This window comes from Tetrao urogallus (assembly GCF_951394365.1).
Source record: "Tetrao urogallus genome assembly, chromosome: 1".
Classification (NCBI taxonomy): Eukaryota; Metazoa; Chordata; class Aves; order Galliformes; family Phasianidae; genus Tetrao; species Tetrao urogallus.
Window position 1 is genome coordinate 143,001,007 of NC_136813.1, and position 17,778 is coordinate 143,018,784.

The 17,778-nt window shown below is 49.6% G+C and overlaps 2 protein-coding genes across 2 annotated transcripts; both read right to left on the reverse strand.

Annotated features, from left to right (window-relative positions):
- Nucleotides 1–925: 925 nt before the first annotated feature.
- On the reverse strand, nucleotides 926–2,860 carry C1QTNF6 (C1q and TNF related 6; the record flags this gene model as incomplete). The annotated part of the gene is made up of 2 exons (XM_079548894.1): nucleotides 926–1,473; nucleotides 2,629–2,860. The coding sequence occupies 2 exons, from the start codon at nucleotides 2,858–2,860 to the stop codon at nucleotides 926–928; spliced, it is 780 nt and encodes a 259-aa protein (XP_079405020.1).
- An 11,013-nt stretch (nucleotides 2,861–13,873) lies between these two features.
- On the reverse strand, nucleotides 13,874–15,118 carry SSTR3 (somatostatin receptor 3; the record flags this gene model as incomplete). The annotated part of the gene is given in 3 exon segments (XM_079549801.1): nucleotides 13,874–13,935; nucleotides 13,938–14,054; nucleotides 14,057–15,118. Coding segments are annotated over 3 exon segments (1,203 nt in total). The 5' UTR covers nucleotides 15,081–15,118.
- Between the last annotated feature and the right edge of the window lie 2,660 nt (nucleotides 15,119–17,778).

Sequence of the window (17,778 nt, forward strand, 5' to 3'; positions counted from 1 at the left end):
GCAGAATCGAGTTCACCAAAATGCACTTGGGAAAGGGAAAGCCCTTTCTGGACTGGGCTGGCTTCCCACAGCTGGGGAACCGAGACCAAGTGGCACCCCAGCAGGCTTAGGAGAATGGTTTGTAGGGTTGTCTCTCGTCCTGTGCTTGTGGTTTAATGGGAACAGAGTGGTGGGTTCTACTCATTCAACAGCAGATATCTCTGAATTATTTGGCTGAATGTCCAGCCTGGTACCTCCCAGAAGAGCTAGAGCTGGCACAGTGGAGGACTGTCCCCCTATGCCACAATTTTACAGCCAGCTTGGGGAAGGACCACAGGATCCATAGACATCACAATGGTGTTTATGGAAAGCCAATGATGTAACAGAAAGGCCAACAGACCTTTTTTTGGAAAGACAGTATCATCTCCCACCACTCCTACCTCTTCCTCTGTTCTAAAGAAGGCCAGTAGACCCCAGTCCACTCTCAAAGCTACAGGTGTGAGTGCTGGCATTAGGGCCACGTTGCAGGGACAGAAAGAAGCCAGCATGCACCTGGGCAACAAGGAATTTCCAGACCTTTCTATGGGAGTCCTTTGTGTAGGAAATCTCAAGGAAGGACACATCTCCAGGAACAACATCTTAGTTTTCCTCCCACTTTAGGACCCTACAAGCCAGCCACATCCTGCTCATGGATTTAGAACAAGCCAATCACTTAAGCTAGGTCATGAGGTGAGGTATGAGAGATGATAGTGTCATGCTGTAAATGCACAGCTATAGGCCTGGCTGCTAGAGAGCGTGAGGTGGAAGTAAGAGCAGCAAGTTTCACACTCAATGCCTGAGACTTCACAGGCCCATTTCTAAGAGATTTGCAGTGGTTACGGGCAATAAAAGAGAGAGAGAGAGAGAGGAAGAAGGCCAGAGAGGCTTTGGAAGAGAGAAGAGACAGTTAGTCAAGGCTTGGCTTGACCAGATACCCGCTGAAGGTGATGTACACATCAACATCATCACTGTAAATGGCATTCTCTCGCTCCCGCTTGTAAAGCCTCACCCAGATCTCATCATTTTCCTGAAGATCCAGCATGAGGCTCTGGCTCTGCATGATGCTGCGGTCACTTGGCTGGGCGTACAAGATGACTGTCTCTTCTTCGTTGCGCATGATGTGCATGTAGGTCTCCTTGAAGTTCCAGGTGTGGACGTTGAGGCTGAAATAGTAAAGGCCAGCTACAGAGCAGTAGAACTTGCCATTGAACATGTCAAAGTGACTGTAGAGGTTGACAAAGACGGTGTCAAAGATCAAGACCTGGAAGCCCTCGCTGCTGTGCAGTGCTTTCCTGCGGCCAACAGAGAATGCAGCATACTGGTGCTTGCAGGGATCACCTGCTGTGCCCATCTGTCCTTTGCTCCCTTTCTGGCCCTGGGCACCCCGCTCTCCACGTGGCCCTTCTTTGCCCCACTTCCCTGGCATCCCAGGCTCTCCTCGATCTCCTTTCTCTCCTACAAGATGAAGCAGAGAACACAATCCCTGTGTGATATCAGAGGGAGAGATGTAAGAAGTGGTGAGAAAACCCAGTGAGGAGACAGAGGATTGCTAAAGGACTGAGGAATCACAGAAGAAGGAACACTCTTTGATGCTCACAATATTGAGCTTTATGGAAAAGGAGCCAACAGAGCTATGGATGTGACTGGGGTCTTTTTTCTTTCTAACCTTTTGTTCATTGCCTGGTATGGCTTTGCTGAAAGCACTAGGGTCTACTTCTAGGAGACTCCAGAGCAAGACGGAGAACAACAGTGCAAAGTACTGCTCTTGGCCTCTTCTTCATCCTCCACACTCTCCTACCCGCACCGCAGTCTCTGCCCTCCTACAAACATCTTCCAGGACCCAGTTTTCCACATACTGCTCTTGCTACAGGCTGGAAAAGTGGTTATGGGCAATAAAAAGAGAAGAGAGAGAGAGAGGAAGAAGGCCAGAGAGGCTTTGGAAGGGAGGAGAGACAATTAGTCAAGGCTTGGCTTGACCAGATACCTGCTGAAGGTGATGTACACATCAACATCATCACTATAAATGGCATTCTCCTGCTCCCGCTTGTAGAGCCTCACCCAGACCTCATCATTTTCCTGAAGATCTAGCATGAGGCTCTGGCTCTGCAGCATCTGGCTCATGATGCTGCTGTCACTGGTTTGGGCATACAAGATGACTGCATACAAGATGACTGTGGAGAAGTGCTAGTATATGTAGGAGAATATGACTAGAGAGGAACAAGGAATGAGGTTGAAGAGACAGTGTCCAAACTTAACCGGTCAGTGGGAAAAGATCCAAGCTGAACTTTATGAGTGATGCAGTGTAGGTTAGAGGGCTGGTACTTTGACAATATCAATATAATTTGGGCATCCTCTGTAATTAATACTGCAGCTTTACCCTGTTGGTAAAGTGTTCCTCCTTCCAAAGTGGTGTTGGTGTGTTGCTTGTCACAGGTTTTGGCAGACATAAAAACATCGAGAAGAGCACCAGAACTCCCTTTTTGTGTATAGAGAAAGTGAAGGTCAGAGCAGCCTCCAGCAGAATTTCTAGCCTCCCAGATTTAAGCTTTGTTTCCCCATGTGTGCTAGGTTAACTGGTCTTGGCACTTTGGGGCCAAGATGAGCACTCACCCTTCAGTATAGTGATATTGATATAGGGACGGATCTCTGGCATTGGGTAGGGCAGATGGTGGTGGCTTGAAGTCGGTGGTGGGGCATCTGCAGAAGAGTCTGGTGGGTCACAGCAGCGCCTGCAAGCACCAGGGGCAGGTTCTGTGAGCTGGAGTTCATCAGTGGGTGCCCCAAGCACAACAAGAGGAAGAAGGAGGAAGGCCAGGGGTGTGCGTAGGTAAATTATGTCCATGGTGACCTGGGAAGATATGAAAAAGTGCCAGAGTTAAGCATAAGAAGGAAAGGACATGGGGGATAGAGCAGATATCACCAAGAAACAATAAATCTTGGCGGCTGGAGCCAGTGATGGGACAGAATGGCACTGTCCTGTGAGGGAGATACATGCTTAGTGTCTCTGGAGACTCAAGGCTGTAATCTGTGTAGCAAGCACATGGCCCCAGGAGGATGTCCCACACCCTTCAGCCTAGACCAACAGAGATTGGCTGCTAGCCCTGATGGAAGGCTTGAGCCTCAAAGCCTGTCACTAAGGCAAACCACTGGAGCCAGTCATCCCAGCTGGCAAACCACTGGAGCCACTCAAAGCTGCCAGGCTGGGATAGAGAAAGAAGGTGCAGAAAACCACACAGCTCCTTCAGCAAAAACACACTCCAAGAGGATGCTGAATCTGTGAGGACAGCTGTGAAAAACTTGTCCAGACCTCCAGTCAGTAGCTGTCAGCTATTCACAAAGTTAACTCAATATCCCAGCAGGAGTCAGACCCATGTCTCCCTGCAGAGAGACTTCACTCCAGACTCTTTTCTCTAACACCATATCTCATCCCACTGTGTTCCTTGGCCCCCCACCACAGAATCATAGAATTATTTGAGTTGGAAGGAACCCTTAAAAGTCATCTGATCCAACTCCCCTGCAATGAATAGGGACACCCACAGGCAGATAAAGGTGCTCAGAGTCTCTCCAGACTGACCTTGAATGCCTACAGGGACAGGGCATCCACCACCTCTCTGGGAAGCGTTTTCCAGAGATCTTCCAATTCCTGTCCCAGTGCTCAGTAGCGTCTCAGCTCCTCGCTTCCCTTCTGTCACAGGAGGAGAGCAAAACCCCAGCACCTCACCTGAAGGGATGACTGACTCTTGCAAAAGGTCTGGAGTAGAGTTGCTGCACTGGAGAGAGAGAGAGCAAGCAGAGCAGAGCAGGCAGCTTTCAGACAAGTGTGTATGCAAAAGACAGACATGCAAGCGTGCTCAGACACTCCCCACTCAGCTGCTGCCCACCCTGCTTCTGCCCACACCCCAGTGCAGCTCACCCTGGGTGCCGAAGCCTTCCTGCTGTGCTCTCCAGCCCCCCTGCTTGCTGGCTGCCCTCTGCCTGTAAAGCCAGCCTCGGGACCCATGGCTTTAAGAGCCTGCGCTTGGCAGTGGCTTTTGAGTGCTGGCAGGGTGCATGGTCTGGGATTGGACCTGCTCCCTCCCCTCTCCTCCCCCTTCTTTTCCCTCCCTGGCTTTGGGCACACTGCAGACTGACTTGGGTAGCAGTGCCTCTTAACCCTTTCCTAGGTGGTTCGTTTCCCTTTTTTTCCTCCCCTGCCTTTTGTCTTCTGGAATGGATTGTACTCTCTGAAAAGGGTGGGTAAGGCAGAAGGGGAGCATCTCACACCAAGCATCTTGGGTTGCGATGGTGCAGGATTCTTCCCTGTCTGCCAAACCTCTATGTTAGCCCTCCTCAGCCCTTTACCTGACAGCCCACGCTTTCTCCCAAACTTCATCTTTCATTCTCTTCTGCATGGTTCCTCTGCGCATCACTGCAGTTTCTCACCCCAGTCATGCTTTTTCTAGCAGGCTCATTTGCCAACTGGGAGAGGCACTGTCTTTTTTCCTCTCTGGTCATCCTTCCCCAGGCAGAGCCCCAAGTCTCGCACTTGAGCACGTGTCACAGAAAGGTCACATCCTGGGCAGAGAGGTTTGCGTGGCAGGGGTGTGCCGGCGCCAAGCTCAGCTCTGTTGCTGCTTGCCAAAGCTGAGGCTCTGCAGCAAATCATGGTAGTGGTCTCTGCCCCAGCCTGGTGCCAAGTGATCTCCTTGTGCCCTTTGGGTGAGAGCTGTGTGGCTGCACTGGGAGTTTGGAGGGAGGAAGACTTTAGGGTTCCTATGCTGTGGCAAAGGTGGATTTAAGATTTTATACCCTATAAGAGTGCATATATGTGGCAGGAGGAAGGATGGGCAGTAATCCTTTCTGCAGGGGCCCAAAGTGGCAAGTCAGCACTGTACATTTGCCAAGGGAATCTAGAGAAAACTCCCACATTTCTGCAGGGAAAAGGGTTTTGTGCGTGTCTACGTGTTCTTGGATATTTGTTTTTGGTTTTGTTTTACTTCTCCCAGTTATGCGGTTTGGGAATGGGAGGCCCTCGCTTCCCAGAGAGTGGCTGGCGCTTGGCAGGACCCCAGCACCATTGGAGGAGCAAACGGAAAAGTCTGGGAAAATATGTGCTGTGAACTGGGGGGATGGGAAGGAGGGGGCTGGGAGGGCTGGAGATACTCTTGGGCTGTCTGTCAGCCTGCAACTTAATGAGCACAGAGCAAACACATCCATGTTTGATGTCGTCCATCCATGACCAGAGGAGCCCCACGGCACTCACTGCCCTGTTCATGAGCTCCCAGGACCCAGGACGGAGTCACTCCCCTCTCTCTCAGATTTCCCCGCCTGCCTGACTTGGAAATGACACTCCCCCTTTTTGCAGCTCCCTGCCTCATCTCTGCCTTATCTCTACCTTTCCAACAGAGCAGGCAGAAGGAAGGTGTTTGCCCCCATTTCCCTCCCACCTCTCCATCTGCACATTGATTTGCTCTCAAACTAGCAAATGTTCCTTATGGAGAATCACAGAATTATAGAATGGCTTGGGTTGGAAGGGACCTTAAAGATCATCTAGTTCCTACCTGAGCACCCTGTTGGAAAGGCCCCTGCCATGTTCTTGTTTGCGAGCAGGGCTTTGTACCTACTGTCTTTCCAAAACTGAACTGAGACACTCAAGGAGCCAGCAAACAAAGACAAGGGGAAATGGTTTTGTACTAAAAGAGGGAAAATTTAGATTGTGTGTAAGGAAGAAGTTGTTTACAGTAAGGGGTAGTGAAGCACTGGGACAGGTTGGCCAGAGAGGTGATGGATGTCCCATCCTTGAAGACATCCGAGGTCAGGCTGGAGGGGTTCTGAACACCCTGATGAAGCTGTGGGTGTTCCTATTCATTGCAGGGGAATTGGACTAGATGACCTTTAAAGATCCCTTAGAACTCAAACAATTCTGATTCCAAGACTTGCTCTGGTAGTATCACCCTACTAGGCAGCAGTTAATGCCAATAAAAACACCTTTGTCGGGGCGATATTGCACTTCTCTCTGAAAGCAGTGGGCTGCACCACCACTGTTTCGCTGGTGCAGACACTTTTCCAAGAGGTTCTGACTTGTGTGGCCAAGTGCTCCAGTGTATGGGTTTTGAGAGCACTCTCCTCTGTCCACATGCCAGGCACACTGCTGAGTGTAGCCCAACCTGCAGGCACCATGTGTGTGTGCTCAGCTGTCCTCCAGCTCTCTCCTCACACACTGCCTTGGAGGCAGCCCAGGGAAGCTCTGGCCAGATTGGACAACAGCAACCCTTGCTCAAAAGCAGCTGCTTCCTCCTCCTGCATTTCCTGCCTTCTCCTGCAACCTTCTCCACAAAGGACGGGGCAGGGGGTAAGCCTGGCCCTCCCTCAGCCACTCCCCACATCCTATTAACCCTATCTGCCACAAGCACTGAAGGAAGGAAGCTCCTTGCTGTTTACTCCCCTTCCCACCCCCTGTGTACAGCTCAGCTCCTCCTGCGCATGGACCCCCTGCCCTGCTGCCCATGCACACATCTACCCACAAACACTACCGTGCATCTCTTCCATTTGTCAACCCTCTGGAGAAAAGGCATTGTCAGCATCAAGAGGCAGAGGAGCAGCCCCTTCTATTCTCCTAGGCTGCTTCCCCTGGAGAAGGGCAGTTTTCCCCTTCCCCACCTCTCTTCCCCTGCTCCCCTAGAGCAGCACAAGCAGGAAGGGGAAGCAGAACAGCTCTTACCTCCGTGCCCCTCCGCAGAGGAGTCCCGCGTTGGGTTTGGTGTATCCTCAGCTGCTCCTGGTTAGCAGTGCAGGGAGGAAGGGAGCGAGGGAGGGAAGGATGGAAGGAGGGAGGGAGGGAGAGCTGGCGGGGCCCAGCTGACTCCAGCCAGATGCTCGCCAAGTGCTCTTATGTAATTATAGTCCTTTCCATCCTGCCTCGGAGGCCTTGGTGAGTGCCTCCCCCCCACGCTGCCCCGTGTCAGGCTTGGCTCGCGCTCCCTCCCTCCTTCCTTTCACCCGCCTCACGCTTTGCTCAGCAAAACAGCTGATCCTTTCTGGAAGCAAAGTTCCTGCTCCTGGCTACTGCCTCTGCTGCCCTTAGGAAGGGAGAGCACATGCTCCAAGAGCACGGGACCAGTGAGCAGCGTGGCTCTGTGCTCAGCTCCTCTCCATCACTGCTCAACTCCGGTGGTGGCCCTCGTATTGATCCCAGAAAGAAACATTGTGCTGACTCTTCCTCCATTATCCGTCTCATTTTCCAGAAGTGGAGAGTGAGGCACAGACAGAGGTGGGATGCCTGCAGATGGGGAGGAGAAACTTGCAGTACAGAAGGATAATCATAGAATCATGGAACGGCCTGGGTTGAAAAGGACCACAATGATCATCTAGTTTCAACCCCCTGCTATGTGCAGGGTCACCAACCAGCAGACCAGGCTGCCCAGAGCCACATCCAGCCTGGCCTTGAATACCTCCAGGGATGGGGCATCCACAGCCTCCTTGGGCAACCTGTTCCAGTGCGTCTCCACCCTCTGTGTGAAAAACTTCCTCCTAAAATCTAACCTAAACCTCCCCTGTCTTGCTTTAAAACTATTCCCCCTTGTCCTATCACTAGTAACAGAGGTAACAGTGAGTTTCCATGCTGCAGTGCTTTGGGGCGCTCCAGACTCACCCCACAACACCAGCATGCCCTCTGTGTTCTCTGGATCACTGATCATCGCAGGCCTAACTGCAGAGCGGGATGGGAAAACAAACCTTGCCCAGCCTGCGGGCTTGTGCATCAGCCAATCCCTGCTCACCAGGAGCACTGCCTCTGCGTGAAACCCTTTGGCAGGGACGGCTGAGGATGTGCAGGCTTGCTAGAAGCTATCTGCGTGGCTGCATTTCACTCATAGCTGCTGCTCAAGCAGGGCCTGGCTCAGAAAGCAATGACACGTTCCTTGGCCTTACGCAGGCAGCCGCAGCGTGTGAGGGCACTTCTGCCAGCAGCGATTCCTGCTGGGGCTGCTCTGTCAGCGTGGCGGCCTGGGCTTCCTCACACAGACATCAAGGCCTGCCAAAGCTGCTGCACTGTCTTTTTTTTTTTTTTTTTTTTTTTGTGTGTGTGTGTTGTTTAAATGCCACGTGGCTGAGGAGCAGCTAGGAGAGCTGTTCACCTTGCAACTTGTTTTCTTCTGTCATTCCTCCTTAGGAGCCCTCCTGCCTAAGATGGGTATGGAACCAGCCTGATGCCAGGGGTCTGAAGCTGTTTCCACCATTGCTTAGTGGCTATGTCCTGTACTGGTCCTAAACCTGGTCAGCAGAGTCCTGCCATGTTCTCTGGTAATTTGGTCCATCACAAGACTGTGAGTCAACAGTGTTCCCTTATGGCCAAGAAAGCCAATTCTATCGTGGGGTACATTTAGAAAGAGCATAAATGAAGGGGGTCCTCTCCTGCTTCTCTGCCTTGCTGAGGCCAAATCTGGAGTATTGTGTCCAGTTCTGGGCTCCCCACATGAAGAAAGACAGGGAACTTCTAGAGAGAGCCCAGTGGAGGGCCACCAAGATGATGCAGGGCCTGGGAAAGGCTGAGAGCCGTGGGAAGACGAAGCTGAGAGGGAGTCATATCAATGCTTATAAATATCTAATGGTGGGAGTCTGCTTCTCTGGAGATATTCAGGACCTGCCTGGACGTTTTCCTGGGTAACCTGCTGTAGGGAACCTGCTTTAGCAGGGGGATTGGATTAGATCATAGAATCACAGAACCATTAAGGCTGGAAAAGACCTTTATGATCACCTAGCCAACCTGTCAGCCCATGCCCACCATGCCCACTGACAATGTCCCTCAGTGCCACATCCACATGGTTCTGGAACACCTCCAGGGAACTCCACCAACTCCCTGGGCAGACGATCTCCAGAGGTTCCTTCCAACCCTACCATTCTGTGATTCTGTGATTACTTCAGCCTCCAGGCAGAGGGCAAGGGCACAGGCTTCTTAAAACAGCAATGCAGCAAAGCACCATGCTTTTTCAGTAACAGATCTCTGGGGGGCTCAGCTTGGGGACCCAGGACTGTGTGTCCCCAAAAGACACACGGAAAGTGGCTGGGGATAACATCCCAGTGAGTGGCAGCAGGGCTGGGTGCTGGGCTCTCCTCGGCCAGCTGGAAGAGCCATGAAAGGGCACAGATGAAATGTCTGTGTTGTGCACACACTACACATGAGTCAAGGCATATATATTTCATCCCTGCATGTCCTCTTTTGTCATGTTAGAGAGGGACATGCCACAGCTGGCTGCGCTGACATCCCAGTGTGTGTGTTTGTGCATGACACACTGAGTGAGAGATCTGAGTGAGCTGGCTGTGTGCTGCGTGACGTTTGCATATTTTATGCTTGGGAAGGCAAAGCACACCAAGTTTTCATGAGCAAATATTTGCATATTTTCCACTCGTTCGAGCAGATAAAGCATTTTGGTTCTCTGTTGCATCCTCAAGAGATGCAGAAGCGTCTTCTTTTCACAGGTATTTCCATTTCTTGATCTCCCTGGCTCCCCTATTTCCCCTATAACAACTGGTTAACTGCTTCCTGACCCCTCTCCACACTCCCTTGTTCCAGAGTCCTGTGTAGCAGCTGAAGCAGAAAGTGGACACTACTGTGCTTGCCTGAGCTGAGCTGAGCCACTGCATTACCCTGCTGATTATAAATACACTGGCTCCCTAACAACAGCTTCCAATTACATTAAAGTGTGGGCTGCACTGGTAACAAACTGGAAACTCACCCCCTTGCCTTGCTGCAGGACTTCTTCCCCTTAGCACCCTGCCTTTTCTGTTAATGGGTCCAAAGCTGCCCTGTGCCTTAGTTAGGATTGCAAAATTGTGCTTGGGCATGCATTCATCCAAATTTTGTCTCATACACTCACAGATAATGCATGGATTAAAGCACCCACAGACGTGAATATATATGCACGCATTCACACATACCCACACGTGCAGCCACGTAAATACTCGTTTGCATGCACGCAAACACATCGCATGCATATGCCTCTCAGTATCTGCTCTCTGACGTGTACACATGAGCTCTCAGCAGGGTGGGCTCCCTGCAGCTCGTACACCCTTCTCTGTGATCAAACATTTGCTGGGAGAGGCATTGCACAACACTGCTGAAATCACTGCGGCCCTTTCTAGTCCTGCAGCTCCAATCTCTACGTGATGAGAATAAAAACCTTCGTGCGGCACAGTGCTTGTTGGAGCCCTTATCTCCGTGCCTCTGCACCCAGAATAGAAAAATCCATTTCCACATCTGACTGGAACAAATCCTCCTGAACTCGGCCATCATTTCACTGCGCACAGTCCCTGTGGCCCCTGGGGTGCCCAGAAACAATCTCGCTGTCCTTAGGAGGATCAGAAGGGTAACTGGATTAGCACTGTTGTCACAGAGAAAGCTGAGAATTCACCAGGAGGGAGGAGGAGCTGAGCTGAGAGGCTGGTGGTGGGAGGCAGAGGGGTAACCTTCATCATTCCCAACAGCCTTTAATCGATGAGAATACTTTGCAGAATTGTGTAACGTTTGTTTTATCATCATGAACTGTAGGCAAAAATACTTTTTTTCCCCCCTCCTCCAGTTTTATTCTTGGTTTATCTCATTATTCCCCCCCCCCTCCTCAATTTGTCACTGAACTGCAGGATGTGGCATAGCGAGAAGAAAACAAAAACAGAAAAATACAACCATGGAATCAATTGAGTTGGAAGGGACCCATAAAGGCTATTTAATCCAACTCCCCTGCAATGAACAGGGACACCTGCAGGTAGGTTAGGGTGCTCAGAGCCCCTCTAGCCTGACCTTGGATGTCTCCATGGGCAGGGCATCCACCACCTCTCTGGACAACCTGTTCCAGTCCTTCCCTGCCCTTATGATACTTGTGAACCTTTTTCTTTAAACTCCTATTTAAACTAAAACCCCAGAGTTGCTTTCCACAGCTGAATCCCCTGCAGCGATGCCTTCTTACTGGGCTCACATTTGGTGTCTCTTTGATGATGTCTCTTTGGCATACCCGCTCAGTGCTGGCATTGCAGTGCTTGGGCTCTTCAGAGATGTAGGTATTTTAAGAAGTCAACCAGTTGGTGGAGTTTCTCGAATGGTGACTTGAAGCAGATGGAATTACAAAGGCGTGTGAAGTGAAGCCTCAGCTCAATTTGGTAGGGAAAGCAGTGGCTTACTATGCCTCCTCTCACTCCTCTCAGATGCTTTCAGGTTGGATATTAGGAAAAATTTCTTCTCAGAAAGAGGGATGCTGCAGTGGCACAGGCTGCCCAGGGAGGTGGTGCAGTCACCATCCCTGAAGATGTTCCAGAACCGTGTGGATGTGGCACTGAGGGACGTGGTCAATGGGCATGGTGGGGATGGGCTGGAGGTTGGACCAGGTAATCTTAGAGATCTTTTCCAGCCTTAATGATTCTATGATTGCAGCAAGGTCCCCATTCTTTATCCCATGCCTTTTTCAGTCCCTGGCTATCAGCCATCACCACAGTTGATATCATTTTTCCTCTGTTCTACAGGGATTGCTGTGCTGGCTGTGCTCCACATTCACTTTTCTCTACTCATTGATGCAAGAAGCACAGGACAGGCTGCCATTTAAAGAGCTGCGCTGTCCACACATCTGGCTACTTGGTAGCCATATCTTTTTCCTTTTCTACTCATTTTAACCCTTTAGGCAGGCAGGGGCTTCAGCAGTTCATCTTCATTCTGCTAAGATTTTTTCACTGTGCTCCATTGGGTGCTGTGGGAGCTTCCCAAGGAAAAAAAAAAAAAAAAAAAAAAAAGAGCCTTTTTAGTGCAACAGATTGTGAATCCCACAGCCATGAATAGTTTGGCTGCTTTTCTCACTACAGCCTCACTACAGCCTCACTACAGCCTACAGAGTGGGGAGCTGGTGCATGTATGGAAGGAGGGGGGGATATGAAAAGGTAGCAGAAGATAGAAACTAGCTACCAATCATTTTCTTTTCTCCATGAGTTGCGCCTACACTCCTCAGCATATGACTGCTATTGTTCAGGGGAGTAAGTGTGTTTTATAAGAGGAGCTAAGCAAAAGGTTGGTACTGTTACTGGGAGTTCAGCTTTGGCTAGTGAGGCTGAGCCTCCTGTCCTAGCACACTTCCCCCATGCCATCCTTCACACCACATGCCTTCTTTCAAGTGTCCTGTGAGACATCTCTTTATCACTCAGCCAGCTCTTGTCATTGACCCTACCTGGAGTCTATATCTCCATAGCTAAGGGAACTTTAAATTGTCTGTGGATGAAAGTGCCCATATACTACCAGGGGCTCTGGTATGAGAATCTTCTTGGTGGCTGTAGCTTAGCAACAGCATTCATGGAGAAGCTCGAGGTGTGAGGACACACAGAGCCTGTAGGAATGAAGCCAAAGTGATCAGAAAGACCTTCATCCCACCCACCCTTGTGCATTGCTGCTGTTCCACAGGCTCACTTACAGCTTCCTTCCAACAACTGATGCACACTCATCCAACACTCACAGCAGCACACACCCTCTCGCACTCTGACACAACTTGTTACATGCACACTCACTGCTGTATATACTTGCATGCCTACACTTAAACATCCCACAGTTGCATAAACATTCTTCCTCACCTGCATTTTTTGCACTTATGCACACACAAATCTTTATCTGTACATATCTGTATCCATCCCACAGTGCCAAACCCCTATGCATTCCCCTCCAATGCTGACTCCTCAGTCCTTGACCCTGTTCAGCCATTCTCACACACATACAGTCCACTGATCAAATTTTTACATACAACCACTTTCAAACATTTGCAGGCACATCATTTCCTCTCCATCCAGAGCCAAACACTCCACAGTTTCCCACAAGAACAATCAGCTGCTAGTATTTCCCAGACTCCTCCAACACACATTGGAGATCCCTCTGGCCTCCTCTCCTTCCTGCCCCCATTCTCTGCTGATACATACTTTGATCTCCTGTACCAGCCAAACATTCCTTTATACAGAGATCAGAGAGATTGTGTATTCTCGGGAGAGCCAAATCTATAGCATCTCTTCTCCTAAACACACAGAATTGTTCTGCTCAGTTGGCTTTTAAGTCCAAAGGCATTTTGTTTATTTACAGCCAGGCTGAGGGAGAGAAAAAGAGAAAAGGCAGTTCAGTTTATAAGAAACATGCCTCTAACCCATGCCTCACTGGCTTATTTTCTACTCGTTACGTCTTCTATCAGGGTGCAGTCACCAGAAAAGCTTGAAGTTTGTAGAGTTTGGGAAAGAAATGTCCCATTTGCACTGCTGTGTAATTCTCATTATCGAGTGGTCTCCAGCCAGGACCAGTGAGGGGGTAAGTTGTCCCTAAGACTTTTTGAAGAGCTAAAAAGGTGTCAGCCATTCATGCAACAGGCTGCTGGTGGGTCTTAGCTGCAGAGATTTGTCCTTCTTGTTCTTCCTCCAGGATAAACCACTTCTCATGTCCACAGGAAGACAACCAAGACACTGGGATGCCTGTTCTAGACCTTCAGAGGCACACATCACTTATACCTTTTTGAGCATTCCCTTGAAGTGCCAGTCACATAGTAGCTGATGCTCTTCATAGGTGGGTGATCAAAGGTGAATCATGCAGCATAGGACAGACCTTGCTCTCTCCATACTGCCTGTTCCCATATCCTGTTCTGCTCTCCCTAGATTCAGCCCTTCCTTTACTTCTTGCCACACAAAACTTAAGTGTCCCTTCCAAAGCCAAGTACAGTGCTTTGGATTTTTTTCCACAAGCTCATGGAGCCCTCTTCATCTTGAAGCATAATCTGTAATATTGCCTTGTATCAACTTCTCACATTGTCTCTGAGATAGGATAGCACAGAGGGATCCCATGTCCCAGTCTCTTTCCCCTGCACCATCCCTTCCATCATAAATAGCTGACATGCAGCTTGCTGCTCTTCTCACAGCCCACAGGCTCCTCAGGGAGTGTTTTTGCTCATTGCTTTCTCCTGCCCTGCTGCTTAGAGGGTGCTCCTGTCTGTCATTGCCATTCTGGGTGATCTTGCTGATCTCCTTTTCTTCTCCTTCATCATCAGACTTTTCTGGGGACATTCTGGCACTTCCTGGCTCTGGACACGGCGGGACTGCCTGAAGATGGCCCTTCGGAAGCCTTGCTTGAAGCGGTAGGAGAGGAAGCCATAGATGATAGGGTTGGCACAGCTATTGGCATACGGCAGCACCACCACGAGGAAATAGACACCGAAGAGGGACGGCTCCTCTGGCAGTGGACAAACAACATTGATTATGTTGAGGACGTAGAAGGGGAGCCAGCAGAGGACGAAGACAGCCACAACAGTCACCACCATGCGAGTCACCCTGCGCTCTGAAAGCTTATGTTTAGAGGACAGAGCCCTCACCCTTCTGCCGGAAGAACGGACCTTCACAACGATGAGAAGATAGCAGAGACAAATCACCAGCAGTGGCCCGAAGAAGCCCAAAGTGGCAGTGTAAATGATGAATCCAGCTCGCCAAACTGAGGCAGGTTCTGGCCATTGGATGTGGCATGTGCTCATACCTAAAGGAACATCTGAGAAGACCACCACGGGCAGCACCACTATGGACGACAGCATCCACACAGTGGCACTCACAGCCTTGGCCACTCGTGCTGTTCGCCATTTGGAGGACTTCCCAGGATGGACCACAGCCAGGTAGCGATCAACACTCATCACTGTCAGGCAGAAGATGCTGGTGAACTGGTTGATGGCATCCACGGCCATCACCAAGCGGCACATGAAGGACCCAAATGGCCAGTAGGATAGGGCATTTTGTGCTGCCAGAAATGGCAGACCCAGCATGAAGAGTTCATCAGCTAGGGCCAGGTTCAAGATGTAGACATTGGTCACTGATTCACTCACAGAGTGTCGCAAAACCACGTAAATGACCAGAGAATTTCCAATTAGCCCCACCACACAGACGATGAGGTAAACCACGGGGATGAGGACACCGCTGACAACCACACCAGGGCTGGTGGTGGTGGTGGAGCTGTTGGGGCTGATGAAGCCTGCCCAGCTATCAGAGGCATTCCCCTCCTCTGACACTGTTGGCGTGGGGAGGCTGAAAACAGAAGTGTCCATAGCAGAAGCAGAAAAGAAGGTGAGGAAAGTCTCCCTGCAGGATCAATTAGCAACCTGGAGGTGAGAAGAGAAGAAATTTACAGCAGCAATTTGACAGCTGAACAAGCCATGAATAGAACCTTCACATCTACGGGTCTACATCTACAGGTCTACATCTACGGGTCTACATCTTCACGTCTATGGGTTGAACAGGCATGGGAAGTTGAGATGGGTGAGTGGGTACAGGCAGCCACTGGAACATGCAGAACAGTATTGATCCCATCCAGACTTGAGAGGTGCAGAAGGCACAGCAGGATAAACAGGGACGTGACTCAGTGTGGGATAAGAGGATATTCTCTTCTAGGAAAAGATCATCCGGGAAGAGTAGGTTAGGTACGGGGAAATTCCTTGTTTTCTGTTGACGGCTACAGCACTGGAGGAGCAGATATGAGAGACCTAATTCTCATTTATGAGGAGCAGGTGCCTTATGAACAAAGGAGGGGGAGATATCCAGGGACAAAGTGCTTATGGAATCTTTGGATCCTCCATTCACCGAATATTCTCTTCCTGAAGCTCATTTTGGACTTGGGAGGTCACCATGGGGTTATTAGCCTCACCAGCAGAAATTAAAGCATCTCCACACTTACTTCAAGCTTGGAAGCTAAGATCAGCACCTGAGCTGAAGAGTTGCTGTTTTGTGTTATGCTGGTTTGAAAGTAAAATAAGAGCTACATTATTTTGGGTACTTCAGGAGGGATAAGCACAGAGCTCTCCCTTGTCTCTTTGGCTTGTTTTCTCTCTCTCCTCTTGCTCCCTGTTAATTGAGGTGGCTCTGCCTGCCCCAGCTGTTCACAACACCAAAGCAGTGTCCCAGGCTTCCTAATCTGAGTTGCCCAATTGCCCATTACATCAGGCTTTGGCATGGAAACCGCACTCTCAGCTCACTCAGAGAGAGCTTTGAACAAACAAACTCTCTGTCCTCTACCAGCTCTCTGCTGACACTGGGTGCAGAGCTGCAGGGAGTGGAGAGACAGAGAATGCCTTTTGTCCTCAGTCAGGGCTCTAGAAATATAACGGAGTCCAAACTAGAGACTTGTTGGCATAACTTATGCAGGGCAGATGTGTGATGTTTTCAGAGTCTACTCCAGCTCTAGCAAAATTTTCTGGAGAACCAGCTCCTTGGAAATTGTGATGGCTTGGTGGAAATGCCAGGGACCTGAGGTTCCCCTTTATACAGATCTCTCAGGGTTCTGAAGCTCTTTTACTCTTGAAATGAAACCTGGAGATCTCAAAGGAAAAAACTCCAAACATTAACTATGTTCAGGAGGCCAGAAGCTCTCCAGAAAATTTTCTCCCATTTGGAGTCTACAGAGGATCTCAATATTGTTCACGTATGTCTTGATGTACAACTTTTTGTCTTTTTTGTTGATGTCATTGCAGCTTTTGGAAACCTCAGGGCAGAGCTAAGTTTTGGATGGTTCTTAGGTATCAGATAGGCAAAACCCAGCAGACTTCAGTGTGGTGTGCCATATCTTATGTTGAAAGAACCTCATCTGACAGACCACAAGAAGAGGCAACTGGACAACTATGTCGTAAGCCCAGTCATAGAATTATAGAATGGCCTGGGTTGAGAAGGACCTCAAGGATCACCCAGTTTCAACCCCCCTGCCAGGGACACTAGACCAGGCTGCCCAGAGTCACATCCAGCCTGGCCTTGAATGCCTTCAGGGGTGGGGCATCCACAACTTCTTAATTATGCAATTGGTTATTGCATAAATGTTTCCTGCTATACTTAAATGAGCTTTGAAGGACTGGAATTGTTTGCATTTCTTTATGTGAAGGTGCCTTGGGCTGCGACATGACACACTGTCTTGATGGAAGCCCACCTCTTGAGGTTCTGCAGTACTGGGCTGTCCCATGCATGATGATTATCTGCAATGAATGGACAGAGTAAGATGCAATTTGACACTTGTTTCCAAGCTCTAAGATCTTTTTCCACTGCTGTTCCAGTGACATATGTGCCCATTAGCCTTTGTTGGAGGAAGGAGAAGGAAATGTCTACTCTGAGGAAAAAGATCCTTGTGAACATTAACAGAGAACAGAACAATGTGTACATAAAAAGATGATCCTCTAAAATGTGGGGACATTGTTAGAAATCCCTTTAGGATGTTCCTTCTACATGCACAGGAATTTCCAAAAGAGCATTTGGAGATAAAGCCCCACAAATGATAAATACATATGAGGACACCTGTGATGGTATGAAAAGCATATAGGAAAATATCTGGGGTCCAGACTTCAAAGCTGGTTGTTCAGATTGTTGTTTAGCAATACATTAAAGCCAGCTTCAGAGGTCCAAAAACCCTATAAAAATGCTAAAGCATGCAATATGAAACACTGATTCACTATAAGGAGCAGAAGATGAATTCTCCTGCTCGTACAATCCTGGTGGGCAAACTCTGTCTTTAAGCAGGGGTGGTCAATCTGTGCCCCACTAACTTTGTCAGGCACCATCTACCAGCTCAAACTCCACATCAAATGCCCTGGCTAGTTTGACAGAACAACCACAGAACATCAGTACCTAATTTGGGCTGGATCCACACTGCTCTGACAGCACCTGCATAGGTGGAAAGTGGCAAGGAAAATTGGCTTCGGACTGAAGTGTGTTGGCATCTGCTTGGGGTTTGTTCCTAATGATGTGGACAGAATCTGTTGAAGGAAA